This window comes from Dipodomys merriami, unplaced genomic scaffold (genome assembly GCF_024711535.1).
Source record: "Dipodomys merriami isolate MVZ:Mamm:240054 unplaced genomic scaffold, mDipMer1.0.p SCAF_2, whole genome shotgun sequence".
NCBI classification, from domain to species: Eukaryota; Metazoa; Chordata; class Mammalia; order Rodentia; family Heteromyidae; genus Dipodomys; species Dipodomys merriami.
Window position 1 is genome coordinate 28,200,120 of NW_027203381.1, and position 26,813 is coordinate 28,226,932.

Consider the following 26,813-nt stretch of genomic DNA (forward strand, 5'->3'; position numbering starts at 1 on the left):
GGTGGCCACGGGTATGGAATAGAGTCTAGAATATAGCCCTCTCCCTCCACCACACCCAAAGAGCTAAGAAACTGAGCCAACTAATTAAGTCATGTACAAAAGACCCAATAAGCATTGGGTACAAAAACCTCAATAAGCAATGTAGCTGGTATTGGGATTAGAAGTGCTGTCATTGCAGATGAAATGAAAAGATACCTCATGCTTTCATTTCACAACTCGTGTGTGTGTGTGTGTGTGTGTGTGTGTGTGTGTGTGTGTGTGTGTGTGTGTGTGTGTGTTTTGTTAAAGTTAGGGTCTGGTAAGAAGAGCCAATATGGAGAAGATTAATTCACCTCATCTGGCAGATCTAGAGTGCCTAGCCTCACTGCAAACAAAGGGGAAATGTTGATTAGCTCAATCCAGCCACCCTTATGAACACTGCTCTTAGGAAAATCCAGTCCTGAGACTTGAGTGAAGAGGTCTGGCCCTATGAGCTGTAGTTTTTCTGGGGGATTTGGTTCCCACAGATTAGAACAGCAGAAAATGGTTTTAACCCCATACTTGGTGGATGTTTTAGCCATGAACTTGAAAGGGCACCTACTAAGGAGACTGGCAAGACCTAGGAAGCTGGGGAAGGTTACACTGAAGACCTATAAGTTGAACTGGACTCACAGGTACCTAGTAGAGGAAACTGGAGCAGGGAAGGCATCCTAGGGACCGTGGTAAAGAACAAAGGTGCAGAGTTGATATGGAAGCATCTGACTGGAAAGAAAGATCTGTTCCAAAAGGAATTCATAAGTCCATGGCTGTGTAATCTATTCTCTTTTCATGGGAAGAAGCAGTCAAAAAGTTTTCTCACTCTCTCTCTCTCTCTTTCTCCTTTCCTCCCCACCTCCCCACAAACACAAGGATTTCATGAGGACAGAAAGCAGTGAGTTTCAGGAGCAATGATAGGGGTGAAGGTTCAAAAGCAACTGAAGGATAGCTACCCTCAGTTTCCCTATGCATACAGAAGGGTCTCGTCCTTGAAAAATCACCCCCTTCTCTAAGTCAGCCACCATATAATGCTCTGGCAATAGGGAATCTATTTAAATCAACTAATGTTGAACGACTCCTTCTGCGTGTATAAGACACACTGAACCCAACAAATGATACATAGAGGCTCAGATAAAGCATCTGAGTCTCCCATTCACTGAGGAGTTCAGCATGTCAGTTGGGGACAAACTGTGTGTTCGGGTCATCAGTGAGGCTGTAATGTTCCAAGCAGACTGGGGAAATGCGAGAAACCCTGCGCAGAGGTAGAGAGCAAGCTTGGAAACTGGTAAGAAAGGAGAGGCGATTTCCTTCCCCCAAATTATACACTTTGCTTTTGTTAAAGGTGAAGGAGGATATCTGTTATCCATCTCTTGAAATTTAGTGAGGGGTTTGCACACACCATGGAGACCTCTGAGAGCCATTCCCCCAGAGCTAAATCTGACTTATCTCCCTATTCTCAGAAAATTCAGAATGAGAAGATCTAAACTCCTTACCGGGTTAATGAGAAAGGAGCACAGTTTCATTTCTAGGCTTTGGCAAAAACTTATCTTGGTCCTGGTGTGCATAGCAAATGCCCTGAATGAATTTAAAATTTAACCTTGATGCTCAGCTAGTGCTCTGTGCGCAGGAGTTCACGGTGTGGTGCTGGACTCTGACTTTTGAATGGGCCCTAGTAGTGAAGAGAAGCCAGGTGTTACCTCAGAATGACTCCACCCAGGTCCTCGCAGGAGGAGATGATCCACCCTCAAGTCCCTTCCCATAAGTGCAGGGCATGGAGTGGAGGGTGTGAAGGGAGGAACTTCCTATCCCAGGAAGGACTCCAGTGTTTCTCTGAGAATTGTCTACACTCAAACGGTCTCAGATACAATCTAAGACCTCTAGTGGAGACTGAGCCCCAAACCAGCCCTCCAGAGACATCAGGTCTCTGCCCTGTCACCACAGCCATGTCACACAGCCTCTTCCAGACTCTACCTGAGCTATGAGAGGCCCGTGCAGTACCTACATCCACACTCTGAGGTGTCAGAATGATAGGACTATGGGTGTGACAGCACTGTGGCAAGGAAAAGCCTGCTGAGGAAGAAGCATATGAAAGGAGCACCCCCCCCCCCGCCTTCGTGGGTCCTATCAGAGCTGGCAGTGCACTTGGGCAGCTCTGTGGCTGCAGGAACAAAGCCTGGCCAATGTGGTTAGCTGAGCAGATTTCACTTTTCCTGTCTGCCTGGCTTGAGGAAGGCTGTGCCTCCCCCTAGGCCAGTCTCCTCCTCTCTGATCCTCGGGGGCCCAACAGTTCTAGCCAGAGACTTGGGGAGCTCTTTGCCAGGAGAGAGAAGAGGCCATCAATATCTCAGTTCCACTTTTGGTCCTGTTTCTTTTAACCATGCTGTAAAGATGAAGCAGCCAACACCAGACATGTAATTCTCCAGCATTTAAGATGTAAACAAAGACAACTGGAAGGGAGAGACATTTGGCAAAGGTCCCACAAACTGGTCCTTTAGCCTTCTGAGGTCCATGGATCCTTATCAGGAGCCAGTGTGGTCCCTGGGCCTGAACTTTACTATTCTATGCCCAGCAAGAAACAGAAGAAATGGATCCTGTTTCCTAGTCTAGAATAGAAATGAAGAGGGAGATGAGGCACCTCAGTTTCTCTGTCATCTCTGTCTTCTGGACACTAAGAACAGAAAGTATTGCAGGAAAGATGTAACACATAATAGTGTCACAATTAGGCCCATTTTCCTTCCTACGTTATGCAGTAGAGCTTTACTCTGCTCAGTTCCTGGAGCTGCTAAGATCACACCATCATGTATGCTCTAAAGCATATATCCCAGGCTTGGTCATATGCTTACAACCAATCCTCCTCCTTGGCATCTAGGTCTGGCTAGTGGGGCTCCTGCTGCCTTTTCTTCCCACCCCCACTTTTCTTCTACTTCCTTCAGGCCAGCTGATTTCAGAGCCTGAAAGACCTGATGTTTTATTAAAGTCCAGATCTTCCTATTCTAAGGCCACCTTCCTCTAGCTAATTCTGTAATTCAATTAGTAGAAAGCCAAGGCCAGGCTGGGGGGAGGGGAGGGAAGAGCGCATCACATCGGGAGCCTTTCCTTCCGAGATGATTACACCCCAGGCTTCAGCCCTGTTCCAAGTTGGGCAGGAAATTGTACTTCCTTCACTTCACAATGACAAGGGCCTTTTATCCTCGCTCACGGGGGCTTTGTAAATTACTGCCATCTCAGTACAATTAATTCTGCTATGCTGTGTTTTTCCCCCACATGGAAGAGGTCCCTGTCTACCTTCCCAGGCATCTGCAGTGCCCTTTGCCCGAGGGTCTATAGGCTTCCCTGCTGGAGAGGGACAGCTGCCACCCCTGCCCACACTCTCACCTAGATATGCCTCTAGCTACCCACCCTGCCTACCTCTGTCTGGCTCAGCTGGCACCTGTCTCAGCTGTGCCCACTTCCTCCTAACTCTGGCCTTCTCCCATGATACTCAATCTCTCTTCAGTGCCCAATGGTGGGTTATGGACCCCCTCCCTCTTAAGGCCCTTTGGCCTCCAAACCCCCAAGTGCCTAAGCTAAGAGTTTAGCCCTCCCTTATCCCTATAGCTATGGAAGATGCTGTCTCTGCCATTTCAAGGCTGGCAGGCTACTCGGACAAGTAAATACGGAGGGTAAGCTAGAAAAGGTAAGTGGATTTATAAGGACTCAGCACACTGAGTAGAACAGGGTCAGGAAAGACTGGTCAGTCTGGGCCAAAGGAGGTGGCATGGGGTCCTTCCTTCTCAAACTGTAGGGAGCAGGAGCCCCAGCCAGCAGCTGCTGCTGGCAGCCCTGTGCTGTGACTTCTCTGTAATTATGTCATGTCTGCTCCCACCCCCAGCCCAGATGATTCCCAAAGTTCATTCCTGTTCTGACTGGTTTACAGTTCTATTCTGCTCAATTCCATGCTTCAGGAGGGATGAGACGGAACATGGGGACGCTTGAAGGCCAGTGGGAAGAGCAGGTGATGAGCTGGTACTAGGGAGAACTACCGAAACAAGTAGGGTGGGGACTGGGGTGGGGGGTGATGAGATCATTTCTTGGGTCATGTGTGTGGCTTCTCACCTTAGAGACTTGCAATGGTGCCACCTCACAGCTGGTGGGATCCCGCAAGAATGGGAGGTTAGTGATGGGAGAAGGCCAGGAACCCAGGGCCTCCAATAAAAAAAAATGGCATCTACAGTTTCCTTGGGTGGGGCGAGGGGTGGGAGGAAGAACCTAATTCAAAGCCTGGAGGACCTGTACCACCCAGATCCAGATGATGAGCAAGCACTGAATCTGAGAGCACAGTAACCCCCTCAATTCCCCTCAGGAAGGCTTTGCCAGGCAAGCTAATGCTTGTCTCCTCAAAACAGGCTGTGAGTCCTGCGGTCTGTCAGGCTCAACTACCTCCTTACTTCTTGGAACACAGGTCCTTGTTTTTTTTTTTTTCTTTGCCTTTAAAGTTAGTTTATGTGTAAAAAAAAATATGTCCTGGGTCTAAATGTGTTAAACCAAACAAGAAAATCTGAAAGTCATGAGGGGATATTCTTCCTCTCCACCCTATGCTCCCTGATTTTAGCTCTGTGGAATGTCTAGACTTTGTCCTTTGCATTTAAATACAGACTTGAGTACCTATGGAAAAGTGGAGTATGTCTCCATGGTGTGAACTGGTTTGTTTCTGTTTTTCCTCCCATTTGATGATATGGCTTTCCATGTTAGGACATTTATGATCATTTTATCTTTTTAACTGCTATAGAGTATTCACAGTTTGCAAATAAAAACCTCTTGCCCTAGGGCACATTTCAGTGGTTTTCAATTTTTAGCTATTTCAAATGGCCACAGTGGACCATTGTTCTCTCCTTGGTGAGCCCAAGCACCGTATACTTTTAGGATGAGGACATGGGAGGAGAGAACAGGGTCTGAAACAGGGAGAGGTTTCTTTCTTTCTTTCTTTTCTTTCTTTCTTTCTTTCTTTCTTTTCTTTCTTTCTTTCTTTCTTTCTTTCTTTCTCTTTCTTTCCTTCTTTCTTCCTTCCTTCCTTCCTTCCTTTCTCTCTTTTTTCTCCCTTTCTCCCTTCCTTCCTTCCTTCTTTCCTTTCTTCCTTTTTCCTTCCTTCCTTCTTTCCTTCCTTCCTTCCTTCCTTCCTTCCTTTCTTCTCTTTCTTTCGCTCTTTCTGCCATTCCTGGGTCTTAAACTCTGGGCCTGGGCACTGTCCCTGAGCCACTTTGTGCTCAAGGACTAGCGCTCTACCAGTTAAGCCACAGAACCAGTTCCAGCTTTGGGGATAGTTTATTGAAGGTAAGACTGTCACAGACTTTCCTACCCAGGCTGGCTTCAAAACATAATCTCCAGATCTCAGCATCCTCAGAAGCTAGGATTACAAGCACAAGCCACCAGTGCCTGGTTAGGAATAGATTTTTATGCTTCAGAGAGGACACTTCCTTCTCAGACTTCCTGAGGCCCCTAAATTCAAGCTCTGTGGGAACCCCATCTCACATCATCCTGTGTGATTACATAACTACTCTCTGTCTCCTATCATCCCTGTAAGTTCCCAAAGGGCCTTGACAAGGATGCCTCTGTATACCTTAGTGTATCCTTCTATTAGTGAGTTTGGCTGACTTAAAGAGCTGAGTTGACAGATGCCATCCTCCTTCAGGCTACCACCGCCTCACAGCTGAGAGCCCCCTCCTCAACCCCTGAGGAGCATCAGTAAGCAGCACAAGGTCATGGCTAGTTGTTCTAGGAGGGAGCTCTGGGAGCCCCACCTGCCTTCGTGAGAAGTTGGTGTTAACACTCATTGGGGCCTGCTGAGCTCTGAGAGCAAGTAACTGCTCCCATTTTATAGATGAGAAACACAAGGTTCAGAGAGAGAAATCAACAAGCGACTCACAGTTTCAGTAGACAACCCAGGGTGCAGTGAGAATGCACTGTTGGGCCTGAGCCAGGGGAAGCTTTGGGGTCAGAGCCGCTTGCAGTGACCAGCACATCTGCCCTCCTGGTCAACCTCAGTCCCTGCCATCACAAAGAATGTGTGTGCCTTGGCATCCATGGTTCTCAGTAGCCTCTGAGCCCCATTTCTACAGTCCATACCCCAATATAGAAAGACACACCTATGGATATCCTGCTTATTAGATAACAAATTTAGAAGATACTCTCAACCACGTATGTGGAAATCCTGCCCCTGCCCTGAACACAGAGAGAAAAAGCAGAAACAGCAAAATTAAGTTCCTGACCTCATCGAAGCAGGAGACTGTCACTCTATGAACAAATAGATATTAATGTGTCCAGAGAGTGGGGAGAGGTGACAAATAGAAAAGAAAACAGGACAAAGGTCAGAGGGTATGTGTGATCGAGTTCTGGATGGTGTTAAATGAGGGGTCAGGAAATGTGACTGAGGGGGTCACATTTGAGCAGAAACCGGAGGGACCATGGAGGTCACAGTGGAGATGGGGTCGCTGGGCACAAAATCCCCTGGGGCACAGTGAACCTGGCAAGGTTGAGAAAGAGGACTGAAGTCCAACGGTGAGTCAGGGGATGACCAGGAGGAGATAAATTTGGGGTGGGAAGGAGAGCAAGGGGTGGTCCTACAGATTTGTTTTTTTAAAGATCATTGTATGTAATGGAGTTGTGATCTCTCACAAACACGGTGGCAGAAATTCATGGAAGCTGGATAAAAGCAACAAATTCTTTTCTTCTCTGGAACCCTTCACTTATTATCCTGGGCCATGAAAACAATATGGTCATTTCCTCCTCCTTCTTCTCCTCTCTCTCTAAATCTGCCCCTGACCTTGTCCCAAGTTGGCTTTCCTGAGTGCCTCTGAGGCATTGGCTGCCTCTAAGTTGCAGGCAGAAGACAGGGCCAGCAAGGGGACAAGAGCAGAGACGCCCCCGAGAGGCAGGCAGCAGCACGAGGGAGGACGTCACAGGGACCTCTGACCGCTATTCATTTCAGTGCCCGTGTCTCCATCAATAACCGTCTGACAGTGACTAGGGAGGAGGGAGGAGGGAGGAGTGGAGGAGGGGTGATGTGGGGCTGGACACACCAGGAGAGAGATGGAGACAGGCACTTTGGCAAGAGGTGGAGTAAGGAAGGGCGCTGGGAACTGGAGTTTCCACATCCCAGGTGCCTGTCCCTGCTTCCTCCTTCCAACTCTATGGTTCCTTCACACATACAGTCTCTTCCTCCTTTCCTTTCTGGCTAGGAGAGGAAGGGAGTAGGCACAGGATTAATTTCTATATTAGAAGAGGAGGGAGAAGGATTTCTTGGGCACGAGGTGGAAAGTGGAGGACTTGGACATTGCAAAGGATTCTGGGAACATTCTGTGCCCTAACACCAAGAGGCTACAGCAAGCCTTGTGACAGGGCTAAACTGTGAATGCTGGCCTGGGGGGCTCAGGAGACAAGGGACTGTACCAGCCTACAACAGCCATTCCAGAAATAAATGGCCATGAGAAGGGTCATTTAAATGGCTGGCTGCAGGCAGTTAGGAAAGGAAGTTGCTTGTGGGTGGTCTAGAGCAGTCAATATGGCTACCTGAAATAGGTAGAATACAACATGGGGTACAAACGCACACATGAGGAGCAGACTGTGAGCATAGTAATGGGAGGTGGGTGAAGGGGGCTAAGGAAGACAATGGAGAGACAGAACAAGAGGGGCTGACTGTCCTGCAGGGTTCCTTCTTTGGGACGTTGCAGTCTGAGATGACTGGTGCCCAGAGGACTCAAGTCTGCTCTAGATCAAATGGGCTTTTAGACTTTCATCTTGACTTCCAGCCTTGCAGGTCTCACACTTGCAGATAGAGGAGGAGACCTCTGACACTGAGCCGTTAGTTGGAAGAAATGTCCCCAAAAGATTCTCCTATCGTCAAACTGTCTTGTTCCCTTGTCACAGTGCCCGAAGGGCCAGCATTAACAACTCAACAGTCAAATTAGTAGATGGCTCTATCCAATCCAGAGGAACAATAGCATGTGGCCGCTAGAATCACTCGAAAGGCAAAGTGGACTTGACTCTGGAAATCACACTGGGCCTGGGAGACTGAGGCCTAAGAGGAGGTGTGAGAAAAGCTTTGGGGGAGGGGGGTCCCCAAGTCCCCGAGGAGTAAGAGGAAGAGCAAGAGTAGGCCTCAGTTCCATCACTGTAACTAAATGAACTGGGTAACCCAAAATCTCTCCCCCCACACTACATTGTGAATGTCACAACAGGAACTGGGGCAAGGGACACATGTGTCTCACATGAGAGCCTCCTTTGTTTTATTAGTACATCCTGGCCTGGGGGGGGGGGTCTTCCTTACAGATGGAGCCTTTATTTGGTGGGCCTGGTGGGGGGAGTGTCCCTGCTCATCTCTGATGGCGCACCGCCTCCATCCTGAGAAGCCAGAGTGCAGAGTTCACGGTCAGGTGTGGCTAAAGTCGCTGGGGCGTGGGGTGGGGGCGGGGGCTACAGGTGAAAACTGCCCATTCCAGTAGGTGCAGAGGATGGAGCAGCTGAAATGGATAAAATAAAATAAAATGAAATCAGCACTGCTATGGGTGGAGGGAGAGGTGAGGGAGGCACCAGCGTGTGGGGGCAGTGAGAGGGACCCACGGGGTGAGGGGTGTGGTGGAGTAGGGGTGGGGACTCGGAGGAGGGAGTCAAATAGAAACGCCACGGGAGGGACGAGAGGCAGAAGGACGGGACTGCGCGAGGCTGGGAAGTTCTGAGGTGGGGAGAGCGACGGGAGCCGGGAGGTGCAGGGTGGGGGGGCACGGAGGGCGCGCGGCCGGGCGCGGCGGCGGCGGGCCTGGGGCGCCCCACTGACCCTTCTCGGCGCTTGTTTCCCTCCCCAGGCTGCGCTTTCCTCACCTACTGCGAGCGTGAGTCAGCGCTGAAGGCCCAGAGCGCGCTGCACGAGCAGAAGACTCTGCCCGGGGTAAGTGGCGCCCGCCACGGCCAGCGGACGGCGCGCCGACAGGGGGCGACTTCGGGAGGCCGGGCTCCTACGGGGGCGGGCGGACGGACGGGAGGAGGACCGACCGGAGGACGCGCCGGCGAGCAGATCGTGGCCCCCCGGGGCGCCGCCGCCGCCGCCGCCGCCGCCTGCCGGCGCAGGGGAACTCGCGCGCCGCGGGGTGGGCGCGAGGGCGCACGGGCGCCGGGCGCAGACTCGCCGGGCGACCCAGGTTCCCCGCCGTCCAGGCCCGACGGAATCGAGTCCTGGGGGCGGGGAGAGGGGGGGAGGCGAGGGGCGGACGGTGAACTTGGCGGTGACCACGAAGCCCAGCTGTGGCTCTGTTGCGCACGGCCCGCGCAGACGGCCTGGGGCGGGGCGCCGGCTGGTTCTGGGCCCCCTCGCCCCCCCAGTGCAGCGCGGTCCTCCTCTCGCCCCCGACCCCCGGGGCCCCGCAGGTACCATCCAGCACCCGAGCTAGAGGTCCGTCACCCCCACCCCGCTGCTCCGAAACCCGGGCGATGGGAGGGGCGCCGCCCGGCCCGAAGTGGGCGCCGCGAGTGAGATCACCGCGGTTTATTTAAGGAGCCGGTCCTCGTCTTTGATAAACTATCGCGCCTCGGCCCTGGTTTATAGCTTCTGTGCGGGGAGAGGAGAATTATTTACGGCCCCCCTAACTGGGTGTGATATCAGCCATGGCTATTATCGAGGCTAGTTCATCACCATAAAATAAGAAGTGTTCCTCGGGTCAAGGGTCTGCGCGACGTCTCCCGGGGGTTCAGAGAGACGGGGGCGGGGGAGGGGCGGGCGGGCAGATATACGGCTGCTGGGGATCTAAAGATAAATGGAAAGATAGGTGTTTGCGGGTATAATTTAAAGAATCGGTGGATACGTGGTGTTCGAAGCGTTACCACGGGCTCTGCGGGGACGCACGTGTGTTCTCTATGTATGCACTCCAATGTTTAGACATGCGTGTTTACATCTTGCCAAGCAAACCGCGTGTAAACACACGTTTCCTTTTCGGCCCCACAACAGGGAAGGTTAACCAGGTAGACGTAGAGAAAATGCAACCTTGGACACGGGGAGGGGTGGGGGGCAGCGGGGCAGCTTTCCTTTAACTCAAAGATCTTTTCTTTATGGGAGTGAGGCTTTTTCACTAGCCTTTCCTTCCATTAAGACAGCCTTTGTATTGTATTTTGGTATTTGTGATTGCAAAGCACGGGGCTGAGTCATCTTAATAACATACCCGCAGATGCAAATATATGGAAATGGAATGGCACACAGATTTTGTGTGGAGCCCAGCTTTGGCAGGGTGGCCATTCCCAGTTGGTTTTTTAGTGGCGCAGCTACATGCACATATATTATAGTAATTACTTTCTGGGTCCCCTCTGTAGGATGGCAGAAATATGCTTCACATCGCCCCATGTTATGTGTGAAGCATAAAGCCATATTGTAAGATAATCAAAGGCTTCTCAGAAAGGTTTGTGCTGATTAATAAAGTGTTTATGGTACTTTGTTTTGGGGGAGATTGTGATAGATATTTTAGAGCCACCCAAATGGAATAGAAAATACCACATCGTTATTGGAGGCCCTTCATCAGCTTGAGAGAGAGATTGCTGGGGAGTTTCATGATGGCTAAAAAGCCAGAATCAAATAGGGAAACAGAAAGAAAGAAGGCGGGAGGGGGAGGGCTAGGATTTTGAAACTGACGAAAAAACCAGAATTCGGAGAATTCCAGTAGCTAGTATGAATTGTTGAGGATCTAACATTAACTTGTGGTTGTTTATTTTACATATAATAGGATAGCTAAATGATGGAGTGTATTAGTTCTTTAATAATTTATAGAAATACTTTGATGTTGCAGTAATTACATTAAAGGTCACATATCAAAGGTAATTTGGTTGAGCAGCTGTGATGGTTTCTCAGAAGCAATCAATATCACTGTCCGTGGTGCTGATTTCACCAAGGGGCCTGCCAGATTAAAGAAGGCTTATTACCAGGCAGAAAGGCCCAGGGGAAATCAGGAGCACATTGGAGCAACGTGCCAGCCCCCCCCCCACCTCCACTGATAATTAACACTGTTCCCCATAATCTGTGCTAATCCTTCATACTGGGAGATCTAGTGGCGTTCTCCCCCCCACCCCCAAAATCACAAAGACAGGTTGGCAAGTTTGGGAGGAAAGGTAAAAAGAGATGTGAATGTATGTTAGGAAAAGGGAGGGGTGGAGATAAAGGCCAACAGTAGTCCTGAAACATAGCCTAGAGTCCCCACGCACTGCCGGAAACACCACCCTTTCTTCAAAGGCTTCCCTGGGAGACTCATGGCCTCAAAAGCCTGCTCACACAATTCTCAGGGAAGGTACCGCTTCACAGGGGGAAGGGACAAGGAGAAAAGATAGAATTGTTGCTCCAAGTTCCGAGGGCACATTGTCCCCGCACACACTCGCAAGTAGACAAATGAAAAACAAAATGACCGAGTAAAATTATGCTTTAAAGTGGAGTCATTTTGATTCCAGAAAGCAGACCTTGACATTAGTATTGTTAGTTGGTTCTCTCCTTTGAGATCAGAGAGTGTGCTGCTAGCAAATGCAGGGATTAGGACTGAGCAAAATGCTCTCACCCAAGCAAATAATACATGTGACCCCAGCAGCAGAGGCTCTTCTCATAGCTACCTCTTTGATGGGGGGCCACAGAAGGAACCTCTTGTCTGGGATGACCACACTAGGGGCCCCAATGAGTGTACTCTGCATCTGACTAAAGAGAATGAAATTGAAAAGAGAACCTGGAAAACTGGTAACCTCAGCAATTTAGGCACTTTTCCAGACTTCAAAATCCATTAAAATCAATCCATTAAAATCTGTTCCTCACTTTCTCACTGAGGAGGGAAAAGGGGAAAGGCAGCGTAGGCAGTGTATTCTGTTTCCAAGCAAGTTACAGAGGGAGTGAAAAAAATAATCCCATTATTGTCATACACACACACACACACACACACACACACACACACACACACACATGCATGCACGCACGCACGCACCTTGCCACCACCATTAACAACAACAGCAGCAGCAGCAGCAACAAAAACAAAACTAGAAATCCCCCTAACATGAGGCTTCATTTGAGGATTGCAAGAGGGAGCTAACATTATCTTGGGATAAATGCAAGCTTAGTAACTGAACCACAATGACTATTCTCTTAAATCAGAGGTCCATTTCTTTGGGAATCAGCCTAATCAAGCTGTTTTGATAGCTGATTGAGTCATCTTTGGATCTGCATCACAAATGCACTATTATTTTTTAGTTTGATATGATTTTAGTAGAATGAGCTTACTAAGCCTTAAAGCCTGGTTGGGGTCATCTTGAAGATTGCCTTCTTCCAGAATTTTTCTAAATTGTCTCTCTCCCTCTCAATCTCATTTTCTCCTGGCCTCATGCAGCCTATTTGCTTCCATTCTCGACATTTGTTCCACTATTTACAGGATAAACTCGCTATGGGGCAGTTTCTTGGGAAACAAACTGAGTGGACACAAGGCACTGCCCTAGGTGTCCCATAAGAAACGAAGGTATGAAAAACACTCCCTCTTTCCCTTTTGGAGTTGTCTGTCAAGTTGGAGAAAGAAGCCACACACACAAATATAATAAACAATGTAACCAACAGCAGCAGATGTTACTATAAAGTGGCTAGTGTGGACAATTGCTTGATAATCATAATTAATATTTGTTGATCACTTACTATGTAATGGCACAAATACCGTTGTCTCCTATCCTCTTCACAGTCACCCTGGGAGGAAGACATGATTCTCCCCCATACATAAAGGACAGAGATTCACTCAGTTGATAAATAGCTCTGGGTCTCTGCTACCATCACCCAGGATACCTACTTCTGTTAGCACTGCCGGTTGCTGTAGGAGTTTAGAGGGAACCCAGATATCTATAGAGTGCAAGAATTGCTATAAAAAAATCTGTCAGTGTATGGGCAGGTGGGAACAGAGAGCTGAGAGTGTATCAGATAGTTTAGAGCAGTCAGAAACAGTTTATAGCTGTGCATTCATAGCAAGCCAGGAGCAGTGACTGACCAACTTAGCCTAGTAGCCTAGTGGGAGATGCTCTGGGCATCAGAAGCCTCTCTGAGAGCTAGCTACCCAGGGCCTGAGTGTGCATAGGAGACCTTGTGGAAGAACTGTGTTCTTAAAATACATCCCGGGTGCTTAGTCCCAGCTGCTCCAGCCTTTAGGACTTTGCAGGGAATTGTCTTCCAGGAAGAGCCCATCTGTTTCCAAAGTTGGGAATACAGAGTCTCAGGGGGTGGGCTGTGACTAGAGAAAACCAGTGAATAGAACAAGCAGGGGCCAGCACTCTGCTCCCTCAGCAGCAGGAAAGGGTGGGGGTGGGGAACTGGGTCCAGTTAGCAGGAGGCCTAGAGGCAGTGAAGGGGGAGCTTGTGGGGAGGGGAGTTGTATCTGCTTGGTAAACATTAAAGTTCCAATTCACTAGTTAAAGATTGGCTTTTGTGTCCTCACTCCGGCAACTCTAGAATACAAAACAAACTAGCACACTCTTCCAGGCTGCCTCCCACCCCACCCTCAGCCACACAGACATGCAATGTCCCTGCCATAGAGACTCCTGGACTCGGGTCATTGCAACTCAGGACAGTCATTTCTATGGAAATTCAGTGTGACCTTCTTTGAGTTTACTAGGAAAGATGGTGAAATGGAAAATTAAAAAAAAAAAAAGCTCGGTTGAATTTCTAGCATGCTGTCTCAGGGTGTCTCTTCTGTCATTCCCCTTGCCTCTCACCTTCCTCTTCCTTAAATCCTATTTTCTCTCTTTCCTCTTTTTCCTTTTTCTCTCTTCATTTTCCACCTATTTCCTCCTCTCCTCCTTCTGAACATTTTCCTCCTCTTTATCATTCTCATTTTCAGCCATTTCCCCCCTGCCTCTGTCTTCTTCAATATCTCTCCTCCTCCTCCTCTCTCCATCTTCTCACACTCTTCTGTCTGCCCACTTCACCTCCCCCTTGACACCCATAGGGGCCTCTAGGGCAACATCCCCAAGGCTTCAGGGACTTTCCTCACAAGGCCATCTCCTTCCCTGACAGTCCTGCCATTGAAGGATCCATTTAATTTTATGTACAACTGTAAAGATGGATGATAAGTAGAAAGGATGCAGGCAAGAACAAAATGAATAAATTATAAAGGGCAAATGATGACAAGCCAGGGTCCCTAGAGACAATGATATGATAACAGAAACTAAAAATGAATTTATGATGGATGTAGTTAGCATGTAGGGAGGCTGTTAATTCTTCCAGTCGTTTTACAACTTGTAGTGATTGGCACAAAGTGTTCCACTTGAGAACTATGAGGTATTTCCACTCTTCTGTGCTGGAAGTATGGTATTGAGTTCTCTGGCTCTTGTTAGCACCCGTGTCTTCTTCTCTCCTAGTCTCTGACATTTCTGTGTCTCTGCTTGAGTCTATAAGGTCACAGCCAATCCAGACATCCATCAAGCTCGTGGGTCCTGTTCTTCTTACTGCATATTATTAATTTAGGGACTATTAAAACAAAACACCACCAATGGAGTGGCTTAAAACACAGAAATGTATGGTTTCACAATTCTTGAGGCTGAGCGTCCCAAATCAAGTTTCAACAGATGACTTCTTCTTAGGGCTGTAAGGGAGAATCTACTTCATACCTTTCTCCTAGCTTCTAGGAGATTATAGCTGGTGTTCACTCTGCTGCCTGTACATCGTCTCTTTCTGCTTTCAAAGGTCCCCTTTCTAAAGACACCAGTCATATTGGATTAAAACCCATGCTAAGGATTTCTACTTGACATTCTGCAAAGATCCTATTTCCAATAAGGTCTTGTTCACAGATATAGTAGTAAGGACTTCAATATCTTTTGCAGGTGACACAATTGAACCAATAACGCAGAGAAATAGGCTTCCCATGTCTATCCCATAGGAGGACTATGGTCTTAAGGTGTCTAAGTCATGATAGGGGAGGGTCCCACTAGCTCTTCTTCTGTGACTTCCACTTGGTCTTATGCTTTCTTTTCTTCCTCTAAGGGGAGAAAAATTGCATTCAGCTCTTCTTATATGTCTTGAAAAGAATTGTCTATCCTTCAGGGAAGTGAATCTCAACTGGGCAATTTTACATACAGGGGACATTTGTCATTGTCTGAAGGGAGAGGCCAGTGATGACCATAAGAGTCTCTACGATACTCAGGACTGTCTTCCCAACAATGAGCCAGCTCCCAATATGTCATGTCAAGATGGAGAAATCCTAATTTAAAGCCGAGGACAAGTCTGATAGATAGGTCCTGAAGAAGAGTGTTCCCTCTTGCCCAGTAGTTCCCATTCATTTGGGTGTGAGAAGTGGGTGGTTACATTAAGGGTCACAAGCTCAAGTGGAATGAGCTCTCAAATGTGGGTGTGATGAGCAGGAGAAGACGGCAAAACTCACTTCCAGGCCTGAAAGACCATTTCTGGTTAGCCATGCCCATCCTCATATCAAAATATGCAGGGCACATTTGGCCCAAGAGCTTCTAGTCTCAGCACCAAACTGTCTGTTGGCCTTCTTCTGTGGTACCAAGCTCTCTCCTTTGGCCTATATGGCATCTATGGTCTGAATAACATGAGCTGACAATATGCTCATGACAGAGCTAGAACAGAACCCAGGCCTCAATGTGGGAGTTCCCTGGCCCCTCCCTTCTGAAGAGCCTCAATGTCTGGCAAGGGACATGTCTGGCAGGGCTTGTTGTCCTATCCAAGCTTTTCAGCTCAGCAGCATTCCACATACCTGGGTCCATTATCCAGAAGAGACTAGTGAAGCTCCAAGAAGGAAGGCTCTCAGCTTTAAATACAAAGTCAGGACCAGTAGGGCACACTTCTTCTCTGTTCTCCTCCTTGCCAGCCTGTAGTCCCCAATCCCCTATCCAAATATTTCCTCCAAAGACCCTATAGTCCACCCCTCAGAGACACTGAGTCCTCCTGGTCTCCTGGGGCATTGCCCACATTGTCCCTCCTGCCTAGACTGACCACTTGTTTCTTCCCTGCCCTAGCCACACCAGTCATCAATGTTGCCCATCTATCAAACCAGGGACTCTTGACCACCGTAGAGACTGATCTTCTCTGTGACACCCCACAACAGATCCCAAGCCTCCATTCAGTAAGGCTCCTGAAGAGAACTATCAAAAAGCCAGAGAGCGTCCAGATCCACATTCATATACCTGATGTGAAGAAAACAAGCAAGTGAGAGGGTACCTGAGTGAATGGCCCCTGCCTAGTGAAGAGCAAGGGAACACAGGCCCTTGACTCTGCCAGTTCAAACCCTGTGGCCCCATGCAGGTCAGAGCTTCCCTGGAACTATCTTCTGAGCTGGGGAAGAGGGTGAGCTGGATTGCCGCTGGAGTCCTTTCCAGTCCTGATATTCTTTATATTTCAAAGAATAATAGAGTTGGCATTACTCAAGACGACAGGGAGACGAGGGGAGAGTCCTACTCTTCACCGCCTGCCGCCATTGGTGACAAGTGTAATAAAGCGAGGGTCAGATGTGTCACTCCCTGATGCACACCAGCCAGACTGCCTGCCCCAGGGCGAGGGCTGCACTCCTGATGGTGCACCCACTCCTGCTTTTCGCTCAGGTCTCATTCTAAGCAGATCGGACAGGTGTTTCACCATTTTCTGGCTCCTGTATAGAATCCTAGTCGCCACCCAAATCAGGAGCAGCACTGTGTATAGATAACCTGTCTCGTGCAGTTTGACTACAAGATAGGGTATCCAAGAATGGGACAAAAATGAGTAAAACACAGCCTGCTGATGAAGGATTTTTTTTTAATTTGCGGGGGCAGGGGGCAAATGTGAAGACAATTCTCAATATGGATAGTACCTTTGGGGGCTGAAAAGTGGTCGTGATGGGAAATGCTTAGGAGTCCCAGTGAACCAAATCAGCTGTGGGACCACAGCTACCATGGTAGCCTTCTGCTTCCAGGCCCTCCTCCTGATGCATTTACCATAGATAAATCACAAGGTTACCCTTGTGAGATAAAACTCTCACAATCTGAAAATGCTACAGGCACCATCACCCAGAGGATGCAGCTAGTGGCCAACCTTCCCCTGACCACAAACCCTCAAGAAGCACACAGCTCTTCCCAGATACATTGCCTTCAAGCTCCCTTTTGGGGGGACATGGCCCTCTCTGTGTCATGTCATTCTCAGAGGCCCACACCTGGCATCATTTCTTCTGCTTGTACTCAGCCTCCTCGGGGAGCTATCCAATCCCTACAGGCAACTGGAACGTCTCTGTGGTTCCAAGCTATTTGCTAACTCTGGGAGTTAGCATCTTGGAATCTTAAACCCGGGTGGTCGCCTTTCATAATTCAGTACAAGGCAGAGGGAGAGAAGCAGGTGAGCGGGAGCTCCTCTGTCTGCTAGGAGACATTGCTGTTTCATGCACCTTGCAGAGGTATTCCACAAGATCCATCCTCATGGCTTTTCTTCTATCCATATCACCTCCAATCCCTCTAAGATGCTTCCAGCTTAGCCCACCCTGCAGGGATACATTTGGAAAGACAAGAAGGCCTGGCTTTGTGTTCTTGGCCTTCTGCAGAAAACACTGTGGATGGTGCTTCAGGCCAGGCAGTTGTAGATGGCGCAGATGTGAGTAGGAACAAGCATGAAGCAAGGTGAAGCAAGGTGTGCATTCTCTGGAGAAGGAGCCTGAGTTTTCTGTAGAGGCCATGACTGCTTGGGTTTGTGTGAGGCGATTAAAAGATTTCTTGACCTTTTGCCAGAAGGTGAGCCTAGAAAACAGGAAGTCTGTGTGAGCCGCCACTCTGCGATGAGTGTACTTTAGGATTGGAGGGGCTTCTTTTTTTTTTTTTTTTGCCAGTCCTGGGGCTTGAACCCAGGGTGTAGGCACTGTCCTTGAGCTTCTTTTGCTCAAGGCTAGCACTCTGCCACTTGAGCCACAGTGCCACTTCTGGCTTTTTCTGTTTATGTGGTGTTGAGGAATCGAACCCAGGGCTTCATGCACGCCAGGCAAGTACAGTACACCTTAGATGATGATGGGGGACAAAACAATATTGCTTTTTATTCAAGTCATGAAAATTTTTATTGTAGAGGGAAAGTCTGGAGCTCAAAGGGATGAGGTCTTTCTAGGGTCTACCAATTTAATTGGGGTTCAAGTATAAAGGCATTTCTGGTTTATCCTCATGTAACCACCAGGGGGTGCCATAGAGGTAGCTTCCTCCTGGCTGAGTGGACATCAGGGAAGTATTGGACTGACCAGGAGCCTGGGACCCATCTGTGTCCAGTACAGAAGAGACAAAATGATGCCAAACAGTCCATTCTACCCTGAGACATTGGGACTGCAGAAAAGACACCAAACTCCTGGATGACTTCAGTCTGAGTTGTCCAATTTCTATAATGAAAGTCATATGTGAGCCCTTTATATGTTGTTGATTGCTACAATAATAATCAAAGTATTATTAATGACAAAATAATTATGTGACTGTAGATGATCTTTGGAGTCTTATTTCACAGCAGAATCATGTGATCCTTACTAAATCCACAAAATGATTAGAAGACATTAAAAATATAAAATAGTTCAAGAATGTGACTTAGCTTATCTGCCTTATCATATTTAAGAGAAAAGAGATGACTGATCTATAATAACCAAAAGGACTCAATGGAGGAGGAGGACAGAGTTCTCCTGTGTGTAAGAAGGTAGTGTGTTAGGTAGCTTTCCATCACTACAGTAAAATACCTGAGATAATTAGTATATAAATGGAAGAGGAGTTTTAACTCAAGTGGCCTTATTGCTTTGAGGCTTGTTTGAAGACAATGCATCATGGTAGGGATGTGTGTCAAAGCAAAAAGGAGAAGGGCACCTGTTACCCACAATCTCTTTTAATGGAACGCTATCAGTAACTACAAACCTCCCACAAATTCCCACCTTCTAAAATCTCCACCGTCTCCAAGGAGTGCTGTTCTGGGACCAAACTCTGGCCACATGGTCCTTCCTTCCTAGAGTCAGGGATGGGAACAGGGAGAATGTATTTGGAGAATTGGGAGGCCTTTCACTGCTACCCTTCAGAACCTTTAACCCTTTAGATCCAGAAGGCACCACTTAATTCTAGGCAGGTCTGTCACTCAAAATCCTATACACATTGGGTGTGCCTTCAGGCCCAGCAAATCTCATTTCCCTTCCTTCTGGAAATTATATGCTTACCCCTGTCTACTCACTGGAAGCCTTCCAGGGCTTCAGGACTAATTCCAGGCTCCTGGTTTCCTCTGCTCAGCTCTTCCAAGCCATTGTTATCTACACAGATCTCCCCTTTGTCTGAGCTTCCACAGGTCAACCCTGGTCAAAAGTGTGGACATCAGACCAATGTCCCAGCATCACCAGGGCCTTCTTAGGGAGTTCAGACTGTTAGGCCCCATTCCAGAATATCAGAGTCATCCAGTCCACATCCACTTCATTTGACTGAGATCCTTAGAGGATTCGTGGACATGAAAAAAGTTTGATGGTCACCAGCCTGACTGTGGACTCTGGGGGATATTGTCTTAGATTGAGTGTGACCCCAGAAGCATATCACAAGCATTCATGCACACAAGGTGATTGTTCAAATGGACTTTGGGTATTGGCCCCAGGAATCACGATCAATAGTGGGACAATATGACAAAAGAGAGAAGAAATCAATAAAGGATGTGTTAGCAGGCTAGCTTCCACTGTGAGAGGTGTTTAACCCCTCTGAGAGATTGTGGAAACAGTACCAGGCGCCTGTCCCAGAGCCAAGCACCCAGGGCTAGGGAGCTGGGGTGTTGATACAGATTCCTACCAGACTCTAGCTGAGAAATACCCACAGATCATTAATTCTACAGCTCTCCTGACTTGCCATGTAGGTGTGCAAAATGAGCTCCACCTCCAGAGAAAATATTCCAGCAGGAAGTACAAATGCTGGTAGTTGGAAGGCAGACCTCTATCACTGAGTTGTAGAGGTCCAGAACACTACTTGCCCCCAAGATCAAGTATGGCATGATACTCCCACATGGAGGGAGTATCTCCCTACCCTGAGAACGGCTACCATTACCTGCAGACTCACTATGAATCCTCATAAGAAAGCATCACACCTGCACTGAGCATTATTGGTGTTGTTATCTAGAGAGGAAATGGGAAGGGGGTTGCTGTAAGGTCACATAGACAAGGAGAGGTCTGACTCCTGAGACCTAGCTTCTTCTATTACATCTGTACAAGGGCATGAAGAGTGTCATCATGCAAAAGAGGGGCCTGCAGATGTCTACACATCTGACCTGTCTTTGGATTGAGAAGTCTGGTTCTATATGGAAAGCAGAGCCAGAGCCAGCCACTGCTCTGCCTGAAGCCAGTAGGTGCTATTGGGAAGCTGCTTAACCTCTGTGAACTTCAGCTTCAGTGACTACCTGTCAGAAACACATTAGGCTGCAGTGGCTTCAAAAAATAAAAATGGAGCTTTGGATTTTTTGTAGCTCATAAGGTCCAGGGTCTGGTGGTATTCATTCATCAGCATATAACAAAGTCAGGGTCAGAGTCTCTTCCCTCTTATTTAGAAAATGATTGCCCCAGATCTATGCATCACATTTGCAGTTGGACATAGCAGGTCCAGCTGCCTCTGCCCCTTTTATCAGGAATGCAAATGATTTTCCAGAGCCCACCTTCCCAGTAGACATCATGTATGTCTCAGTGACTGGAATTCTGTCACAAAATTACTGTAAGGCAAGCTAGCAAAGGGAATCTACACTGGCACGGACTAGGCACTTGATACTGTGCTTCTGTTAATGAGGAAGAAGAGGGGATGGGTACTAAGGGTAGGAACCAGTAGATTCTGCCTCCCAAGCTGGTAGAGATGGCCAGGAGTTTCAGAAGAACCATCTGGGTAGAGTAACAGTCCTAACCCACACCTTAACCTTGTGTGTTTTAGTTGAAGCCAGGACTGGATGCTTAAAAGAGTGGTAGATAACGCAAGAGAAATGGTTTCTGAGTGTGTTCTAGAGGTGCCTCTTGATACAGCATGGATAACCTATTCCAGCTGCTGACATGGCTTCTAGTTCCATGGGTCTCATGTGAAGGGATGAAGATATTAGTCACTTAGGCCCTATATTTTTGTGTCATGTATATCTTTCTCTTATTTTGTGGTGCTGGGAATGGAACCCAGTTGCTCACAAATGCTAGGCAAGCACCCATCATGCAGACATCCTATCTGTTTTGACTTTGTATACTAATTCACTTTTTCATGTAGCTTAAATATTGAAGCAACCAAAGCCATGGTGCCCATAGACACTATCCTGATGTCACTCCCACATTTTGTCTGACAGGTATACTGATGGACACAATCCTTTGGATGGTACCCCAGGAACTAGTGAGCTAGGTAGTGCCAAGTAGTGACACAGGTGTGCTCAAGCAGAGTCGCAGTAACAGGTGTACAGGATAACACAGGTAGTTGCTACATTAGACCAAGTCAATTCTGGGGTGAGCCAAGATCCCACAACTTTACCTGAGTTTTATTTGCTTTCCATGATAAAGCTGCACTATGGCAGCCCCAGTCTTCAGCCCTAGCCAAAGCTGCTAGCTTTACATTCTCCAGCCCCCATCCTGACCAATCTAGCCCTCCCAGTCTCTTTCTTCTCAGAGGACACTCAGGCCCCCAAGATCAATCCTCCAACCCTGTCCCCATCCCAGTGTCTCTGGGAAAGGCTCAAGTTCCAGATTTACCAAGCCTGATTTCCAACCCCAGTCCTACTACTCTGAACTGTATGACTTTGGGCTAATCATTTCACTGCTCCTAGACTCAGTCTTCTTAGCTCTGAAGTGCCAGCGGTGACTTTATCTGGGGACTGCTGATGGAGCATGAGGTAATGCACAAGAAGCTCTGAGAACCCATCATGCGCATGGGAAATCTGTGTGGGAAGGGTCTCTCTACTGCTGCTACACTCACTGCTGTGGTTCTGTCTCCCTACTGAGAGGTGATTGTCCTCAACCTGGTCATTTCTGATCCATACCTGCCCCCTGGTTTCCCAAGTCTGGAAGACAGCTGAACCTAAGTGAATAATGGCGAACATCCTAGCTGTAAAACTAGCCCAAGGTTAGTCACTTGGGAAGACCTGCAAACCTCACTCACTGAATGGGCAGATTGTAGTCTACTGAGCCTCCTAAATCCATCCCTGCTGAGGCTTGGCTGTGTTTGAAGGTGGTGGCTCAAGAGTGCCTCCTTCATGCCCCTAAGAGCTGTTAGCTATGTTTGTTCCAATGATTTCCACAATGCCCACATGAGACCCATGCATCTCCCTCTCTACTCTTAATTCACCATCCCTTACTCCAATAAAAGGCCCCCTGGAAGCTGAGTGAATGATCCTAGAAGATTGAAAACCCTTACCCAGTAAGCACAGGAGTAAGATTGTGTCCTGGATGCATACACACACACACACACACACACACACACACACACACACACACACACACACACACACACACACACACACACACACACACACACACACACACACACACACACACACACACACACACACACACACACACACACACACACACACACACACACACACACACACACACACACACACCCCACGCCATTGCCTTTGGGAAGGCTCAGGCTTAAATGGTCCAGCAGGTCCTTCTAGACCAGGAGATGGGACGATCTGAAATGAATATGCATTTAGCCTCTCCCAGCAGCCCTGACAGCTGGCATCCAACAGCTGGAACTGCTCAAAGCCGAAAAGAAGGTTTTTAAATTCAATTCAGTAAGTGTTTCCTAAGCACCCACCAGGAGCATGGCCCTGCACAAGGTGCTGCTTGGCAGGTGGAAGCCAGCAGAGGGCAAGGACCCTGGGGGCTTTCCTCCTGCAGAGGAGAAAAGGTGTAGATGCCAAGCAATTAGAGGACAATGGATTGAGACTTCAGTCTGGAATTGAGAGCTTGTGTGGTTTGGGAGTGCTGTAAGACAGTGGCTGTTAACCATCTTGCATGAGCACTTCAGTACTAGAGCAATGCTTTCAGGCAATGGGCCAGAAGTGGTGGCCGAGAGGGGATGGAGATGGTACACCACTGAGGTGACAGTGTGAAGGCAAAGAAGGATGATAGGATGTGGAGAGGAGACTATGCCTGGGATTCACTCAGTAAAGGGTTGGGAGTCACGAGTCAGGGGCCTGGTGGGGCCCCATTGGGAAGGACATTAAACATCCCACTGAGGAATGTAACCACTTCACTTTCGGTTCTGGGGGACTGCTGAGGATTTCTGAGTAGGAGAGTGATCACTGTACCATTGTGTACAGTATGCATTCATGAAGAAGGCCTGTGTTGGGTGAGTGAGAGTTGGACCTAAAGAACAAGGGCTAAGGACTATGCAGAGCCTGTCCAAGAGGAGCCTCCCAGGACCTACGTGGCACTCCTGGAGCACCAGAGTTCTAGTTGGGCCTGTATCTGGCAAATGCTCCTCACTTAATTCTTGGCAAATTCTGCTTGTGTCTCCTTCTAAAGCAGGTGAATTTGGCATTCTCTTGGCCATGTGAAAGACTTTTCTCCCCTTCAGATTTGTAATAAAAGCAAAGACAGATACCTCTCACACTCTTTTATCTTTCTCTGTCTTCAAACACACACACACACACACATGCACACACACACAGAGGCACAGAGTCATGAAGAGTCTGGATATGGCCTTGTGCCCATAAACTGGAAATGACCCCATGTGCTCCTCCAGCTTTGGCAACACTGGACATTCATCCCATTCTCCACCCAATGCTGTCAGAAAACAGAGCTACAAGAGCTTGAACTGTGAAGATGCTTCTTCTTTGCCATTGTTTCCTTCCTGTGGGCCAGGAAAATATAAGAAAGGACCTTAGCATTTCCCACTCTCCTAACTCTGTCCTTTTGTAGACCTCTGCCCTGTAAGAATCCAAAGACAGTTGGACATAGCTCTGTTGAGATGTCACATTGGGTTCCCATTCATCTACATCATGGCCTTTTTTTACTCAAAGAATTTCCATGATTGACAAACTGAGAGAACTCACCCGTAATTGAGAAGCATTGGGGAGGACACCCATTTCCATTAGCATCTATATTAAGGGGTGTGCTCAGTGCAGTTTATTACTTCGGAGTAGACAATCCAAGAGTGTTTTCAAGTTAATGTCCTGCCAAGCCTGCTCTAATGAACAGATACAAAGCATGTGTAATTAACACGGTGATGGTGTGACACTGAGTTTTAGCAACCCACTTGCGAAAACTGTTGTCTCAGACAGCACAATTTTGTCTACACTACTTAATTTTGTGATTAAAAAAAAAAAAGAAACATACCATGGATGTCTCCAAGGCCAAACTTCTCCTGAAGTCCCAAATTGCCTTCTACTCTGGCTTGTTGGCTTTGAAATTTTTTTAAGATTTCAACCGACTTCTTAAGTATTTAGCATCTAACAGATACAAGGAGCCTAGAGTGGCCAAGTCATGGGAGGGGTCGGGGAAGAGGGCGGGTCATAACCCCTTCAGAGGCCTTTTTCTGATGTTCATGATCCTAGTTGTCGACCCCCTCACTACATCCAGGAATTCACTGAAAACTGCCCTGTGTTATAAGGTGGCAGGATGGGCTAGATCCCACTGATGCCTCCTCATACGCTCAGGTTCCATAGCTTTGCCACTAGGTGTATGTTTTGATCTGCACCCTGTCTGGATGTTCCTTAAACACCTCTAACTGTGGGAAGTCACCAAGCAAAAACAGTCCCATACCCAGTTTCTTAGTCCATACGGGCAAACCTGTTGTTTGCCCTCTCTCACTTCTCAACTAGGTTTTAGGAAGACAGTACAGGCCATCTCACTCTATTCTTATTAAATGATTTATATGGGGGATCTTAATATTTTCTTTTAGGATAAACTGAGCTAATGTGATGTGCTTGTTTTAATTTGCGAGGTTAACTGATCTAATTATCTGCAGCGTTTAGTTAAATCCTTGTGCCTGGGCCGGCCGCAGGTGTGGGCTTTGAATCCTGCCAACAGGAAATCTCTTAAAACGAGCTGATCTAACACAGCAGGTCTGCTGGTATGAGGGATTTTTCTAATAATGCATGAATTTATTAACAGCCAAAGATAAATAGAGGATATATTTACATTAAACAAATTCACTAGGAACTGCCTGCTGCTTACTGGGTCTCTGTCCTGGCAGATGCTTCCTTCAACTGCATGCCACGGTCTGTATCATTCGGGTTGAGGCAAGAGTTGTGCTCAAGGGCTGTATGAGAAGATACAGAAATACCCCTCTGCCATGATGGCTCAGAGGTGCTTAGCTGGTCTGGTGGAGATTAAATTCTAGAATGTTAGTTGACCTCCAAAGGAGTCAGAGATGTGGCCCCATTCCCTAAAAGTTGACCAAGTCTTGATAACGTTAATTTTCCCCTAATTAAAGAAAAGTGCTGGTCCCCTTGTTCTGTGGCTGAGAAGATGGTGGTCTCAGGAATCTGTGTTAGAGACTGAGGACTACACCTCCAAGGAGTATGGCTAGAGAAAGCCACAAGGACTGAGAAGTAGTATTCCATCTGATAGCTGGGTGGTGAACTACATCCAGTTGGAAGAGGAGATGTTGCGGCTGACTATGGAATGACAGGAGGGCCTTAGGTGGCAGTACAGGGGACTCGCTTGTCCCATATCCCATCTGGGGCTCTAAAAATCCAGCAAAGCTCTAAAAACAGCTCAGCATATCAAACACTGTTTCAGGAGAATGGAACTGTAACTCCAGAGCCGATGTTGCCTAGAAATCCTGTTAGGCTATATTGTTTGAAGCAGGATCAGGCTAGGCAGGCAAAGCCACATTTGAAATGCATTTCCCATTACCTGAGGCTCAGATGCCCTGACAGTCTGAGTCACTCAGTACTGACCTGTTTTCAACCAGTGTAGAGCTCTCTTCTTCCACGTGAATGATCCTGGATGAAATTGCGCTTGCAAGGCACAAGTAGAATAATGCACACACATGCAAAGTATATAGTGCACACATGGATGCAGCTAGCATGCTTACCATTCATTCACTCAGAGGTACAGGTGCACATTCACACACCAAGGGGCCTGGCATCTGTGTGCACACAGAGATATCTGTACATTATAGATGCCTGCACATACATAAGCACATATGATAGGCATATACACACAGACATCCTGCCCGTGACCACATGTGCATACTCCCACTTGCTTTCCCTCAGACTCCTTTGGAATTGAAACAGCTCTATAAGGACAGCCAAAGATAAACTCTTGATTTCTGATTTTCAGAGTGGTTTGGATGAGGTCCTCTGAAATGTATTAAAATGCTAATCACAGCATCTGTCTGAACCCTGACAGCTGTGTGACTTGGGGGGAAATGGAAACAGAATGGATTTTGAAGCCAGAAGTTGCTCTTTTACACTCCTTTCCTCCCTCAATTCTTTGTCTCCCCTCCCCATCCCCTGCCTACTCCCCATGAGTTCCATGAGCCACTACTGTCTCCAGTCTGGTCCACAGTGGCCTCAACTCTGCCAGAGGAAAATCTCCAACACATTTCTACTTAGTGCTAAAAAAAACAAAGCCACCTCAATTCTGCTATCTCTGCTCTACCTCTTTAATGGATAGGCTCATACCACACCCAGGACAAGCAGAACCAAGTTCCTCTGCATCTCAGAAATGGCCTTCTACCCTCTAAGTCCCTCTGTCCTGAAGCCTTCCAAGTGCTACAGGCCCCAGACCCCTTCTCCCACATGAGACCAGAGAAAGGGTTTTGCTGAACAAGCTTTCCTGACTCTGTATAGCCACTCATGAGACCTAACCCTGGCTTCAAACCCTTGCCCACTGGTCTTAGATCCT

The 26,813-nt window shown here is 47.8% G+C and overlaps 1 protein-coding gene across 39 annotated transcripts in view; it reads left to right on the plus strand.

Moving 5' to 3' along the window:
- Celf4 (CUGBP Elav-like family member 4) overlaps positions 1 to 26,813 on the plus strand; it is a 280,862-nt gene that overhangs the window by 65,378 nt on the left and 188,671 nt on the right. For all 39 annotated transcript variants that reach the window (XM_070029251.1, XM_070029253.1, XM_070029254.1 and 36 more), the window contains exon 2: positions 8,853 to 8,935. In XM_070029251.1, the coding sequence (XP_069885352.1) occupies positions 8,853 to 8,935 (83 nt within the window). The remainder of the gene's footprint in view (positions 1 to 8,852; positions 8,936 to 26,813) is intronic.